Genomic DNA, 16,291 nt, shown 5'->3' with positions numbered 1-16,291 from the left:
AAATGCAGATCTTGGCATGTTCATTGTCCCATGGTATCTGCCAAAATCCAGCTGATGCACCTAATTTGCTGAAGAATTTGGCTCCTGCCATCTCAGACAACAGTTTACTTCTTGTGGGCAGGTGGAACTGTTCTTTTTATATTTGTGTTGAGCTCCTTGGGGTCCATACACAGCTGTAGTCCCCCTCCTTTTTTCTTCAGTTATTAAAGAATGAACCCAGTCTTTTGGATCTTCTATTCTACAAATGATATCACTTGCTGTCATGGTTTGCAGCTTTTTTCCTAGTCTCTTAAGATTTGTGGAACTTCTTGTGTAACATGTACCATAGGTTATGCATCTTCTCTTAGCCATATCATCTATGTTCCTGGAAGGCACTCATTTCCTGTGAATACATCTTCGCATGATGCTATTAATACTTTTCAGATCTGATTCTATCTTGTCTTTCTTTTTCTCTATGGTATACTTCCTCTTAAGGAAACAAAGCATTTCACATGCATGTAGGCCCATGCCTGGTTTCTTGCTTCTGTGCACCACCACAAGCTTGTTTTGGATCACTTTTTCCCATGTATTTGTGTCAGGAATGGCTTGCACTTTTCAACTCTGGAATCATTTCCCCTATATAGTCTGTCAGAATTACTTGGGACTCTTCCACTGTTTTGTGTTCCTTCTATGATTTGGTAACACATAGCATTTTGATTTTAAAAAAACAAACAAACTTGAATGATATAGAATTAACGTGGCACACCTTAAATGAATCAAAAATCAGCTAACTGATAGGTCTCAAAATGTAATTGTAAATGGTGAATCATCATCAGGTGGGTGCGTTTCCAGTGGGATCCACAGAGATTTGTTCTTGGCCTATACTATTTAACATTTTTATCAGTTACCTGGAAGAAAACATAAAATCATCAGTGATGAAGTTTGCAGATGAGACAAAAATTGGGGAATGGTAAATAATGAAGAGTGATCTGGATCACTTGGTAAACAGGGCACAACAAACAATACATATTTTAATACAGCTAAATGTAAATGTATGCATCTTGGAACAAACAATCTATGCCATACTTACAGGATGGGAGACTCTATCCTGGGAAGCAGTGACTCTGGGGAAAAAAAAAATTGGGTAGTGTGGTGGATAATCAGCTGAAAATGAGTTCCCAGCATGATGCTGTGGAAAAAAGGGCTAGTGAGATCCTTGGATGCAGAAACAGGGGAATCTCATGTAGAAGCAGAGAGGTATTTTACCTCTGTAGTTGGCACTGGTGTAACTGCTGCTGGAATATTGTGTCCAGTTCTGGTGCCCACAATTCAAGGAGAGGGTTCAGAGAAGAGCCATGAAAAATGATTAAAAGATTAGGAAGTGTGTCTTATAGTGACAGACTCAAAGGGCTAAATCTGTTTAGCCTAATAAAGTAGGTTAAGGGGTGATGAGTTGAAATGAGAGAAATTCAGACTGGAAATAAGGCATACATTATTGAATGTGATGATAATTAACCATTGGAACAATTTGCCAAGGATCATGGTGGATTCTCCATCACTTACAATTTGTAAATCAAGATTAGATGACTTTTTTTTTCTAAAAGATATGCTCTAGGAATTATTTTGGGGAAGTTCTAGGGCCTGTGTGATACAGGAGGTCAGACCAGGTGATCACAATGGTCCCTTCTACTTATTTCTGCCCCAGTGTCTGTCTTCTGTCACATAAGTGTCATTTGTTCACATTTCAATCAGCCATTTTTGAGATTTCAGCCTCCTCCATCATTGTCCCTAAGAGCTCTTCCTCTTTGCTTAAGGAATCCCTTTCTGCACTTAATTAATGCATTTTACTGCTTTCTCTACATATTTATTAGTTTTTACATATTTGCATTAATGGTGGGTGCCTCATTGCTGGATTGTTTCCTGTTTTCCATGTTTCTGTCTTTGGCCAATTTAATTTCTGTTAACTTCCTCCCTTGATGGTTTAGCTATCTTTGGGGCTGGAAGGATTAAATTTTTATTAGTATAATGAAATTGACATTTACACACAAAAAATAATAAAAAATATTTCCATCAATGATAGTCAAAATGCTTGATGTAAGGATATTTACTTTGTATATTTTACATGTGATGCTGACAATTTGTATTTTAAGTGTTATAAAACATTAACTTTTTGAATCTCAGTGCCCACTTTTATATAATTATCTGACATCCCTCATAATTTCCTGCAACTGTGAATATTTAAATTGAAAAAATTGCTTAAAAATAAATATTGATGTCATCTATTAAGATTAAGAAAAATCTATTTCTGCCAAGCCTAACTAGAGGATTCAGTCATGTGAACTGTCTCTTTTTCTAGACTTTCAATTTCAGTTTCTAATTGCTGTGGCGCTTGGCATATACGTATTGCTCCTTTTAGTGTCAGATTCATCACCCTTCGTGAACATTCATGGACTTTTTTACTGTTACACCTCAGTACAATCTGGTCTTTCATGAGTTTTTTAATATTCTGTATTCACAGGACTCACATTTTAGTTTTAAGTCTGACAAACTCCTCTATTGTTTCCCCTTCTTTCTGTGTTCTCATCCTGAATATATTACTCCTACGGGAATTCTGCACCACAGCAGAATTTTGCAGAAATTAATGTTGTGCATGCAGACTTTCCTTTCCCTCACAGAAATGGGCTGCTGGCTGCAACTAGGGCTGCTGGGCAGAGCCCAGCTCACACACAGAAGACACTGCCAGGGGGGAGAGGAGAGAGCTAACAGGTTCCTGGTAGCTGCAGTTCCCCAAATGCCCTGAGGGAAGGAGAGGGCAGCACAAAGGAAACTCCCTGCAAGCCTGGGACCGAGCATCAGGCTGTTTCTCCCTCTGGATCCCTGGCTCTGAGGGGTCTGGGCAAGAGGGGGCCCTGTGGCTGGGCTCTGGAGAGAGAGCAGGGGTGTGGGTATCTGGGCAAGAGGGGGCCCCATGGCTGGGCTCAGATGTAGGTATTTGGGCAAGGCAGGGGGCCTGCAGCTGGGCTTTGGGGGAAGAGGGTGCAGGTGTGTAGCCCCTCAGCTGGGCTCTGGGAGGGGGCAGAGAAACAGGAATTGAGTTGTCATAGGGGTTTGTTTAACTCTCTAGTCCTTGGGGTGGGGGATTTTTGTGTGTATCTGTATTCTCACAGATATACTTGGTGACAGTTATTTTGAAATAAATAACCTAAATAATTGAAACTGGCATGATTATGTAGTGGTGTTTTAACAAATAAAATTGGCAGAATTTTGCAGAATTTTAAAATAGTGTGTGCAGAATTTTTAATTTTTGGTGCATAATTCCCCCAGGAGTGGCTCTCATAAGTAGCTATTTTTTTTTCTGGGGACACAATAATCCTCAAAAAATTTTCATTGTTTTTACAAAGCTTTCCTCTTTCTCCCCCTTCCCCCACCCCCACTCCGCCATCTGCATTGTATCCATCTAGGGTTTCTGTGTCTACCACTGTTAAGAGCAATCTTTGGCTCATCCTCCAGTTTATTTGCCCCATAAGTTTCATGTACAGTTCAAATTGCTGTTTGAACCTCAGCATTTCCCCTGATCTTGCAGTTGCCTCAGTAGCAGCCGCTGCAAAGTAACCTCTTTCACTGGGTCTTCCAGCATGGTACCAATCTTGGTATCATGTAGTATCTTGCTGATGAGCATAGTGGTCTCAAGATAAACCCTTGAACAGAACTATGTAGAGCAGGAGTTGGCAACCTATGGCACGCGTGCCAATTTTTAATAGCATGCTGCTGTCTGCCGGGCACCCTAAAAATCCTGCCCGGACTGGCCCGCTCTTCTCCGCCCACCGCTCTCTCCTTGCAGGGCAGGCAAGTTCCCCCTTCCCCCCACCTCTTCCCCTGGCATGCTGGGTTCCTGCCCCTTCTTCTCTCCCTCCCTGTGGCTGATCAGCTGACAGCCCTTGCTATGGAGGGGGAGAGAGAAAAGCGGAGCCGCAGTATGCTCGCGTTCTCTGCTCCAGGGAACTTGGGGAAGGGGGTGGAATCGGCATATCCCCTCCAGCCCCCTGCCATGAGCCGCTCAGGGCAGGGGGCTGGGAGCACCCCCACACACCCAGCCCTCTGCCCTCACCCCTGCACCCCCCACATACCTTAGCCCCATGTCCTGACCCCTGCACCCCCCCACAACCCCACCCTTGACTCCGGCACCCCCTACAAATACCCAGCCCCCCCACCTTTGACTCCTGCACCCTACTCACACACACCCAGCCCCCCTGCCCTGACTCCTGCACCCCCCCACATCCCTAGCCCCCCCACACCCAATGCCCTGACTCTTGCACTCCACACCCTGAGCACTAAACGGGAGCTGCCAAGGTAAGCGCTCCACACCCAAACCTCCTGCACCACCCCGAGCCCCCTCCCTCATTCTTGCTTCTGGCCAGACCCTGTACCCCAACCCCCAGCCTGCTCCTTTACCCCCAGCCCTGTACTCAGCACACTCCCACCCTCATCTCAGTGCAGAGAGAGGAAGAGAATGGCTAGAACCAGGGAGAATGTAGGTACCCACTCCAAGTGGACAGGGCCAGGACCCCAGACCGGCAGCGGGGCCGAGCGGGGCCAGCAGCCGGGACCCTGGCTGGCAGGAGCCAGTGGACGGACCCCCAGACCGGCAGCGGGCTGAGCCACTCAGACCACTGCTGGTCTGGGGTCCCAGCCGCTGGCCCCACTCAGCCTGTTGCCGGTCTGGAGTTCTGGCTACCGGCCCCTTGCCAGCCGGGGTCCCGGCCACAGGCCCCACTCAGCCCACTGCCGGCCTAGGTGAATGGAACTCCAGGCCGGCAGCGGGCTGAGCAGGCCAGCGGTGTAAGATCAGCATTTTAATTTAATTTTAAATGAGCCTTCTTAAACATTTTGAAAACCTTGTTTACATAAAATAGTTTAGTTATATAATATATAAAGACTTATATAGAAAGACCTTCTAATGTATTATTGGCACGTGAAACCTTAAATTAAAGTGAATAAATGAAGACTTGGCACACCACTTCTAAAAGGTTGCCGACCCCTGATGTAGAGAAATGAAGTAACAACCTTCTGCTACGCTGTGTAACTGCAGCCTGTGACTGTCCTGTCCTGGGCCACTTTTTTTTTTCCTGCTCTTCAGCAAGAAGTGTGTCACAGGAAACTAAAGTCTGAATGAAGTGTGGCATCTCTGTACATCTTGGAGGACTTATTTGATAGCACTCTTAACAAGCTGCTCAAAATCCCAAGGCACTATTCATAAGAGTAGGGGTGTCCACCTGACCACAATACGAAATCTGATAATTATATGTAACCTACCTAAATTCCCACTGCAGATTCAGTTGGACTGAGTTATTTATTCTGTACTTTCTGTTTCTGGGTATTGTTAAATAGCTGCTATGGTCTACCTTTGAGATGTCTACCTTGTGTTTCTTTTGTAGGAGAAATGACCTGTATAAATCACTCACCACAGGGATATTAAGAGTTGATTTAAATTTTGAGATGAAAGATGCTACAGAAGCACAATGTTTTATGCTGCAAAAAATGTCTATTTCACAATGCCTATTTACCCATTTTCCCAAATAAAGTAACATTCTCCACAGTCACAAAGATATACTTTGGAAGTAGATCTAGGACTCAATCCAGCAGTCCTTAATAAGACAATATTCCCATTGCAATAAAGTAATCTGTGATTATCATTAATATTATTACAGAAAGAGACCACAAGACTGGATACTAAGAACTTCTATATACTAATCTGTCCTGACAGTGATTGTCCTTGTGGCTAAACCTTCTGCCTCCATTTTGACAGTATGTAATAAATATAAAGGCTTGAACCAAAACACTGCAGCTGAGTTTGCAGATCAGATCTCAGAGTAACAGCCGTGTTAGTCTGTATTCGCAAAAAGAAAAGGAGTACTTGTGGCACCTTAGAGACTAGTTAGGTTAGTCTCTAAGATGCCACAAGTACTCCTTTTCTTTTTGCAGATCAGATCTGTCTCTGTAATAAAACAAATCTGAATGCCAAACAAAACTGTCCAAACTCCAAAAATTCAGATGTGCATTTTCAGCCCCCAGCTTTGGATATAGTATGTTGGTTCTGTTGTTTGATAGCCAATTCAGGTCCAGATCTGGATTTTCAGATGCACAGTTTTGATTTTGATCTTCCTTTCAAATTAAAGATGGTAATAGTTCACAGAGCAGAGCTATGGGGATTAGCTACTATTACTAATGAGTTTTGGAAGATGGAATGTTTCTTTATAGATGCTGAGTGCTGATGTAAACTTTTAAAATACATTTTATCATAAGTTTCAAGGCTCTTGTGGTACTTGTTTGTGATACATAAATCCCTGAGTTTCACCTGCCTGTTTAGCCACTGATTCATAATTGCCCTTATTTTCTAGTGCTCTAAAATGCCATTATAATTAGAGTGGGGCCTATGTTTATTTTATAAGGAGCTCTTGTTTCTAATCATCCATGTTTCAACATTATCCTCAAATTTATTCAGCTGAGAATAACAACGGCTTAATTTAAACTCTTTATAGGCACTTTTCTCTTCTCTTTGCAGATTTTATCCGAGCTGTCAAATTTGTAGTCTTGTGTGTATACTCCAATGCTAAAAATAGAGCTTTACAATTAGAAAAGAACCAAAGGAGCAAAAAAAGTATTTCTTAAATATTTTACAAGTTAAAATATTTTAAGTTTGAACTTGTTTTGCTTGTTGGTTTCCACAAAAGGTACATGAAGTTTCTGAAGGTAAAAGAACAACTGCTATGTAGTAGGAAAAGCTTTCACTCTAAAACCATCTGGGATAAGTTGCCAGAACATTCCTTTATTTTCTTTGTATGATCTGCACATTTACATGGTCATTTAAGCATTGTCCAAATGCAAGAAAAAAGAGCTCCTTAGCTTCACAAAGTGTGAGACACATTGATCTGTCTGTATGCATGTCTCTTTCTCTGGCTGCATTTGTTTCCAAACCCTTATTGCAAGAATTTCCTCATATTTAACTAATTACATAATGCCAGTACATAGTGTTCATCTCTTATTCTTGACCTCTGTTCAGGCCTCTACTTGATATAACTTTTCTATGCAGAAGTCTTGACACTTGTTATGATAAAGCTCTAGAAATTGTTTGAAGATTGCATTACAAATACCGTTCACATTTTCATTACCTACCAGGTTTACAGTATCTATCATAATTTGATTTTGCTGTTGTGTTCTTCTCCCCTAAAGGACATTCAGTTACTTTGGTATAGTTTTTAGTTTAACACCACTCATTCTCCCTCCCACCACCACCCTTTTAATACCTTATATGAAGCTTGAGAATAAAATTTGTTCTTCCGTGGCTTTGCTGCTCTCCTTTTGGCAAATGCTTAGTTTCTCCCTACTTGTTGTTCAGCAGGAGCCAACTTGGCTAGCCTCCCTTTGCTATTGCCTGCTGTGCATCAGCTTCAGTGCTGCCTGTTAGCAAGAAGGTGCAACAGTTCCGGGAGCAGGTTTTGCTGTAGCCACAGAGGTGGAGGAGATGCTTTACCTTATGCTGCAAACACAGAAATCTATTAGGATGGGCAGATGTGTTTGAATACGTTTGACTGCATTTCTTTCTGCACCTTCACCCAAAAAGCAAACAAATATCAAGCCTTCATTGGAAGTTCAAAAAATAATTGGTCAGCTGGCCTGAAGAGGTGCAGAGGATTTTTCAGTTATTACATCAATCTTTGGACTGCCCATAGCAGTTGTCAAGGTTCCTTCCCCACTCTGAACTCTAGGGTACAGATGTGGGGACCTGCATGAAAAACCCCCTAAGCTTATTTTTACCAGCTTAGGTTAAAACTTCCCCAAGGTACAAACTATTTTACCTTTTGCCCCTGGACTTTATTGCTGCCACCACCAAGCATCTAACAAATATATAACAGGGAAAGAGCCCGCTTGGAAACATCTTTCCCCCCAAAATCCTCCCAAACCCTACACCCCCTTTCCTGGGGAAGGCTTGATAAAAATCCTCACCAATCTGCACAGGAGAACACAGACCCAAACCCTTAGATCTTAAGAACAATGAAAAATCAATCAGGTTCTTAAAAGAAGAATTTTAATTGAAGTAAAAGAATCACCTCTGTAAAATCAGGATAGTAAATACCTTACAGGGTAATCAGATTCAAAACGAATCCCTCTAGGTAAACCCTTAAGTTACAAAAAGACACAAAAACAGTCCATTCAGCACAACTTCTTTTATCATCCATTTAAACAAAACAGAATCTAACGCATATCTAACTAGATTGCTTATTAACTCTTTACAGGAGTTCTGACCTGCATTCCTGCTCTGGTCCCGGCAAAGGCAACATACAGACTGAGAGAACCCTTTGTTTCCCGCCCCCCCAGCTTTGAAAGTATCTTGTCTCCTCATTGGTCATTTTGGTCAGGTGCCTGAGGGGTTATCTTTAGCTTCTTAACCCTTTGTAGGTGAAAGGGTTTTTTCCTCTGGCCAGGAGGGATTTAAAGGTGGTTAGCCTTCCCTTTATATTTATGACAGCAGTATATTACTTATACATTACAGTTAGGCCTGGTCTACAGTTAGGGTTACCAACCCTCCAGGATTGCCCCAGAGTCTCCAGGAATTAATGATTAATCTTTAATTAAAGATAATGCCATGTGATGAAACCTCCAGGAATTCATCCAACCAAAGTTGGCAGCCCTATTACCCTGAAAAGTTTTACCAGTACAACTATGTCAGTTAGGGGTGTGATTTCATTGCCAATGTACCAGTCAAAGCCCCTAATGTGGATATAGCTATACTGTTGTAAAGGTGATTTATATCAGTGTAACTTATTCCCTTTCCTATATGGGAATATCTATACTGCTCTAAAATATCTTTATTTTGGTATGGCTGCATCATGATTAGGGGAGTTGTAGTGCTTTAACGGTAGGTAAAGCAGAACTTTCTAGTGTAGGCAAGCCCTTCCTGAAGTTGGACCCTTATGTAGCCTTGTAAACATACAGTATACTGTGAGCTACAGTCAACTAAGAGAAAATAAGCTTTTGTTTGGTAGCTCTAACGTACTTTTGGCAAAGGAAAGAGGGATAACAGAGAATCAAGGACCAAGAAATAGAGCACTATACTTATTCCTGGAAAGGGTGGTGTAAATTAAAAGAAGGGGGAGAGAACAGGTGAAGGAGTCCAGGATATAAATGAGTAATCCCCGCAACAACCACTAAAAACCCACAAACCAAGTTAAGTAAGTTAGTGAGCCCCTCAAAGTCTCTCCTACAAGCCTTATCTGGGTGGTAGAGATGAGACCTGTTGTGAAAGGTTCACTGCAAAGCAGACAGCTCTCCCTTTTGGCTGGAGTGAGTCCCCGGCTGTGGGTGCATTGTCCTCTGTGGCAGAGAGCAACTTAGGAGCTGCATCCTCTCCGGCTGCTCTAACCTGTCCTCAGGCAGCCAGCCCTCTCTTTGGTCACATGGTCCTTCCCAGGCTCAGCTCACATATCACAGCCATCTGGGGACTCTCTGGGACCTTCAGTTGTGTCTCCCAGGCATGCCAATCAAGCATTGACCCTAGTAACTCCTCCTCCTCCTCTACCCAAACATGGGGTCTATCTGCACATGGCTAACATATGTTTGTGGTCCCAGCCCACATGCAGCTTCTCCAGGGCCTGCAGCTGGTTGCTCTGCTTCTTAGTCTGGCTCCTGAGCCAGCCCCCATCATACATGTGTCCCCTTCAAGCACAGGTGTCAAGGTTCCTTCCCCACTCCGAACTCTAGGGTACAGATGTGGGGACCTGCATGAAAGACCCCCTAAGCTTATTCTTTCCAGCTTAGGTTAAAAACTTCCTCAAGGTACAAACTTTGCCTTGTCCTTGAACAGTATGCTGCCACCACCAAGCGTTTTAAACAAAGAACAGGGAAAGAGACCACTTGGAGACGTCTTCCCCCGAAATATCCCTCCCAAGCCCTACACCCCCTTTCCTGGGGAAGGCTTGATAATAATCATCACCAATTGGTAAAGGTGAATACAGACCCAAACCCTTGGCTCTTAAGAACAATGACAAATGAATCAGGTTCTTAAAAGAAGAATTTTAATTGAAGAAAAAGTAAACGAATCATCTCTGTAAAATCAGGATGGTAAATACCTTACAGGGTAATCAGATTCAAAACATAGAGAATTCCTCTAGGCAAAACCTTAAGTTACAAAAAGACACAAACAGGAATACACATTCCCTCCAGCACAGCTTATTTTACAAGCCATTAAACAAAAGAAAATCTAACGGATTTTCTAGCTAGATTACTTACTAACTTTACAGGAGTTGTAAGGTTTGCATTCCTGATCTGTTCCTGGCAAAAGCATTGCACAGGCAGCCCAAACCCTTTGTTCTTGCCCCCCCTCCAGCCATTTTGGGTCAGGTGTATTTTTCCTTCTATGCATCTGATGAAGTGGGTTTTAGCCTATGAAAGCTTATGCCCAAATACATTTGTTAGTCTCTAAGGTGACACAAGGACTCCTCTGTTTTTTTTTTCTGTCAGAGAATGCTGATTTCATCAAATCAAAATAAAATCAAAATGTTTCAAAGAGACAGCTTGTCTTGATGAAGTTGCAAAAAAAAACAAAAAAACAGGCAGGGTTCTGGTGCAACCCTCCCTGGTTTCCTGCCAGCTCTCATGCCTTACTCTGTGACAGCCCAACCAATAGCCTACGAAGGGGCTCAGGATTCCAGGTTCCCAGCTCTTTGGCTGCCCATGTGGCAGGCCAACAGGGAGCCAAGAGCCTGGGAGCCCTGACTCTCAAATTCCTAAGCTCTTTGGCTCCTCATGAGCTGCAGTGGAGCAGGGTTCCTAGGGTTCTTTTGGAAACCTGCCTGGGTTCTTGGCAGCTCACTTACCTGGTTACTCCATAGATTGCTTGGCAGATGACCACAGACTAATGCTGCCCAGAGCCCTGTCATATCACCTGAAGGGCTGAAGTGAGCTGGGAGCTGTGGGTCTCTAATTTGTCATTTTTACAGTGTTTTCTGCTGTAGACCAGTTTTCAGTGAGACACTGGAGAAAACCTATCACTCAGAGTGCTATATTGAGAGTTTTGGACAGGTTTGAAAGCCTCACTGTAACACAATGGCTCTGCAGCACAGGCACTGTTAGTTACACAGCAGTGGAGGAGTATAACCACAAGGCTTAGATAATACATGCCTTTGTTTTCTTGAGTTTAAATGAAATAAAAGTGAAAGATCTTATTTGGGACTTCCAAAATGCTGTAACACATGTAATTGCACTCAGAGAGTTATAGAATAATAGGGACAGAGAACTGTAGGGGTGGAAAAGACCTCAAAAAGCCATCAAATCCACCCCGTGCACTGAGGCAGGACCGAAATTTTGGTATTGAACAAAGCCACTGTGTGTGTAGATTCCAAGAAACATCAAAGGCTGTCAAGCTCATGAAAACAGGTTTCCAGCACATCTGCTTCTGGCTGTGTCTGAAAATACAATGAGAATAACCTTTCTCCTTGGCAGTTTTGGAATTTTAACTGTGTCCTTGGGTTGGAACTGGATTTAAGATGGACATTTGAGAACCCATTAGGTTCAGCACAAGAAATCAGCAATTGCTGGTCCAGGGCATCTCCTGCACCTCTTCTGACCAGAAGTATGAACAAATGAAAAGTTATCTAAATATCTTCAGCCTCTTAAAAGTTTGACTATTCAAGTTTGGTAAAAAGGCTTTGGGTATTTCTTACTTTAAGTGAGCTGATTTATCTATTTCTATGTGGAAAGAAGAGGAGTGTGCATTCTTTTTCTGTGCCACTCCTAGTGAAGTACCTAATAAAGTAGAAGATTGATTGTAAGCTAGGAAGATCAGAGAAAAGACATATGCTGGAGATGCAACAATGGATGAGTGATAATTTATTGAAAGCTGCTCACCATGGAAGGTGTATGATGTAGACTGTGGGGGGGTGGAAAAACCCAACAGGCATTAAATCTCCTCATAAATTTGAACCACGTTGGCTCAAATGCTTCTCTTTCCACACAGCATGGAGTGGAGCAAAAATGATCATTGGAATGTCAGTGATAGCGACCATATCAGAACCTATATAAATAGATGTGCAATCTTGGATGCTTTCTGTTTTTATAAAATAAAACCTGTGAAGCCCTGTAAAGATTGGGGCTTCCTATTATGCAAGCATAAAAAGAAACAGTGTCTCCCCCAAAGAATTTGCAATCTTAAAACGTGACATATGAAATGACAAATATATGCTTTTTATGCATATGTACATTTGCAATTTTTAAAATTTATAAATAGACAAAGTAGGTGATAGCTGTGTCTATCTGTCCTTAAAAAAATTATTTATTAGATGATTTCTTTTAGACAAAGGTAGGAGCCTTGAAAGACAAAAGGACTACAGAAATAAATGAAAGTGTTATTTGGGGGAAACACTTGGAGTGAATCTATAAAACGCATTTTACTTCAGTCAATATGCTGATGGTCAGGACCATATAAACTTCTGAACAATTTTGTATCTTGGAGACATTCCATGGCTAGGGTTTGGCTAGGGTTTGGAAACTATTACTTTTTGCAGTGATGTTCAGCACTAGGGAAAGTACTTGAGTTTGTCTTTATCTGAAAAAATATGCTTCAAGCAACAAAACACTTCTTTCTTCAATAAAAAATATATTGTTGCATTTCCCTGTTAGATTGATGTAGTGAATTATTCCTTAAGCATCCGCTAAGGGGAGTATGGTGCTGGACCAGCCTTTCTGGTTTCTATGACAACAGTGGGGAGTGGAGTCTTTCAAGCTAAGTGCTTGCTAAAGCAGGTGTCGGGTTGCACAGCTCTTCAGAAGCTCCTAGATTCTATGCAGCCGGGGAGTCTTTCCATTTCCCATTTGAAACCCCTTGACCCTCTCGAGCTCAGTGAGTGAATATTGTCAAGCTCCTATGAATGAAAATGGTTCACCATTCGGGCTCTATTCAGTCCTTTAGACAGCAAAAAGGTCAGTAGAAATATTTTTGTCTCTAGCATTGTGTGCTAAATTATTAGGTCTGCATGCCCTTGCAGTCTGATCTAATACAAGCACCAGTACACCAGCTGTTCCAGATACCGGAGCTATGTGCGATGCAGATGTGTTTAAACTCTTGCAGTAAGTTATAATGTTATCCATCAGTTTGGTCCCTGAAATGGCTACATTTTTTCTACCATTGCAAGACAAGTAACATTCTCTAGGATTACAATATCCACTGTATAATAAATATGGTTGTTTGGTTTATATTCTAAAAGGCATTCAAAGATTTTGATTTTAAGCAAATAACCTATGTCCTTTAAAAGATCCACATTGCAGTGCAGTGCAAGGAAAAATGTGCTTGGCATAGCTGCATTTCATTGTTATAGGATGTTGCTGTGAATGTATTTCATTGCAGCTGAATGGTATTTGCTTTTAAAAGGCTGAAGATCACAAGTAAGTAGCACCATAGACGTCATTTGCTACTTTACAAGCATGCTTTTACAATACCCGTGCTAATGCTGCATGATGTTTGACTATAGAACTGATCTAATACGTTTAGTTTTTCATGAAAACTTTGTTCAGTATTGAAACTGCTTCCTTAGTTCTATTCAGCTGTTATAATAAATACTCAGTACTGTTTTATAGCTTTAGGTGAAAGTGACAAAGATTCTGTGGGGGTTTCTCCCTCCAGTTTTCTGCTGTTTTCTTTTATTTTGGTAATGTTGTTTTTATTTGTAGCCTATATAATACATTAGTAAATTCATGAATCAAGTACAAACCGTACAGAAGAAGAAAATAACCATAGCTACTTTCAGCATTTTAGTCCCCCAAAACAAAAATACCTAACTTTGATCCTTGTCTGCTTTTGCACATCAAGAACATTGGAATCTTTGGCTACTGCCCAGTAAGACTCTTAATATATGTCTGTTAGCAACTGTGACTGAAATATTTATTAATCATTGTAATCTCCTGTTAACATGGTGCAATAAAGGTCTAATAAATACATTAAAAGTCCATGGAAGGTTGGATTTTGTTTGCATGCTTTTTTTCCCCCACCGTGATCACATTAGTATTTCATAGGTAAGGAGGGATCAACATTTGCTTTGTTAGAGTGGGTCCATTTGTGCTGCTACAGTTAGCACAACTCGGTCAGCATTTCTGTTCTACTACAAACTTTTATGTCCTGCAGTTCATTAATCCATACAATTTCTACTTTTATCATAAGTTTCAAGCATTCATCCTGGGAACAATTCCTATGTCCACCAAATTTTGTTTTAAAATGATCTGTTTGAGTGCACATCTGTGACAGGAAACGGAAAAGTTTGATATTTGTACTCCTGTAATTCCAAAATAAATTTAACTGACCTTGTGATTTTGCACCCAGCCCCTCCTTTATGTGCTCTAACTGGTTTTGCTGTTCTGAATTGTAAAATGTCAAGTTCATTCCTTTTAAAAATGAGATATTACATAAGTACAGTAAATTGTTTTTCTTAAATGTCATATTTGTAAGCCCATGGACTGATGACAGCTGTGCAGCACATACACGGAGTTTATCGAATCTAACAGTTCCTTTTGAGCCATTACTTATGTCAGGTCAACGATTAATGAACTCGAGAATCCCTCCCAAGGTACTAAGGGAACTATACCATACTTTTCTTAAAACAATTTCATTTAAAAATTAGCATAATTTCTTAGTTTCAGCATGGAATGTAATTACAGTAACAGAACCATGAAGAACAATGTCGTAGATTCTGTATGCTTATAACATTTCCATAACTTCATAATGTATTAGCTCTGCTACAGTCTGTGGAATAAGCCACATACTCAGAAACAGATTCTCATTCGGTCCTTATACTTTGTGCAAAATCTGAGTAAATAGACTTGCCACAATAGAGTCGTGTAAGTGAGATGGAGTGCTCTCAATAAGTCATGGAGCATGTATACCCATGGATACCATTGCCTGTGAAATACGGTAACACCCTTGGCCAAAAAGAAAAAAGCATGTCCCCTCCCCCCCTCCAAAAAAAAAAAGAAGAGAGAGATTGACTGAACAGTACAGAGTGCCAACTCACTCTGAGTTAGCTTTCCAAGTCCTGGACAGCAGTATTTTCTCTCATCCTAGTGCTTTTGGGGCCACTGGGAATGACAGTAGACAGGATTGGTATAAAGGCCACAGGAAGAACAAAACAAAAAACACAAACACCTGCCCAAAAAAACAAACCAAATCACAGACAGAAAATTGAGTGCACAATAATAATAAAAATAAATTCCAGTGATATTTAAGGGGTTAATGTACTAAAGAAATCTAGCACTGCACTTCTGTAGACAAGCACAGATTTCTCAACATGAAAAAGTCAGGATGTGATTTTTATTCAGACTTGTATATAAATTTGTCTTTGTATGTTTATCTTGATGCTGCCTATACATATTATTTGTTTAACTGTAGGCAAAAAATGTGCCCTAAATTATATTTTCTACAAAATCAGAGATAATCCTTGTAGAATGGCCAACTGCCTATCACAGCTGTGCTCTCTATACTTCAATTGCATTAAGAGCAAGCTACATTTGCGGGTGGGAGGTAGTTCCAGCAATTATTTCTTTGTGGATCCTCAATATAGAGTTAAGATGTAGGTCAAACAAAAAGAGGAATGTATCATATAAAAGCAATTTATAAGAATACACCTCTTTGTGGACTGAGCCTTACGGGGTAGCCTCAGGCGACACAATACTCGGACTGATTTAATGGAGAGAGGTTAACTTTTACAGTCCAACCTTCACTGGTTTGGAGAAAGTTGTGTTTGTTTCCCTTAACTGGTTGGTTTACTACTCTGAGCTTTTTTGTTATGGCTGAGAGGATGTGTGGTGGTTTCTTTGGCTTTCTATAATTACATTCCTTTGCATAGCTTGAAAGGGAACATCCAAGTTCTCTGGCATGTTGCAGTGAAGCTCAGAAATCTAGGATCTCTCAAAAGTTAGAAAAAATACATTTTTATCTGTGGACTAGTGTTTTGGTTCCTTGCTCTGTTTTCTTTGGGTCTTCCACAGTATTCTTGCCAGCAAGATGAAGTATGGGCTGGATGAATGGACTATAAGGTGGATAGAAAGTTGGCTAGATTGTCTGGCTCAATGGGTAGTGATCAATGGCACCATGTCTAGTTGGCAGGCGGTATCAAGCGGAGTGCCCCATGTGTCAGTCCTCAGGCTGGTTTTGTTCAATATCTTCAGAAATGATCTGGAGGATGGTGTGGATTGCACCCTCAGCAAGTTTGCAGATGACACTAAACTGGGAGGAGAAGTAGATACGATGGAGGGTAGGGATAGGATACAG

General features: G+C 41.3%; 1 protein-coding gene across 4 annotated transcripts in view; it reads left to right on the top strand.

Annotated features, from left to right (window-relative positions):
• The window catches only part of ANO3 (anoctamin 3), a 403,981-nt gene that overhangs the window by 151,495 nt on the left and 236,195 nt on the right, over positions 1-16,291 (top strand). The window contains exon 1 of one of the 4 annotated variants that reach the window (XM_073347805.1): positions 12,772-12,954. The exons of the other annotated variants lie outside the window; for them this stretch is intronic. Within the exon in view, the coding sequence (XP_073203906.1) occupies positions 12,903-12,954 (52 nt within the window). The 5' untranslated portion in view covers positions 12,772-12,902. Of the gene's footprint in view, positions 1-12,771; positions 12,955-16,291 lie in introns of those variants that run through there. 4 annotated transcript variants of the gene reach the window in all.

Source organism: Lepidochelys kempii, chromosome 6 (genome assembly GCF_965140265.1).
Source record: "Lepidochelys kempii isolate rLepKem1 chromosome 6, rLepKem1.hap2, whole genome shotgun sequence".
In the NCBI taxonomy this organism is placed as follows: Eukaryota; Metazoa; Chordata; order Testudines; family Cheloniidae; genus Lepidochelys; species Lepidochelys kempii.
Note: the sequence above shows the minus strand (reverse complement) of the source record. Positions and strands in the feature narration are given on the sequence as shown.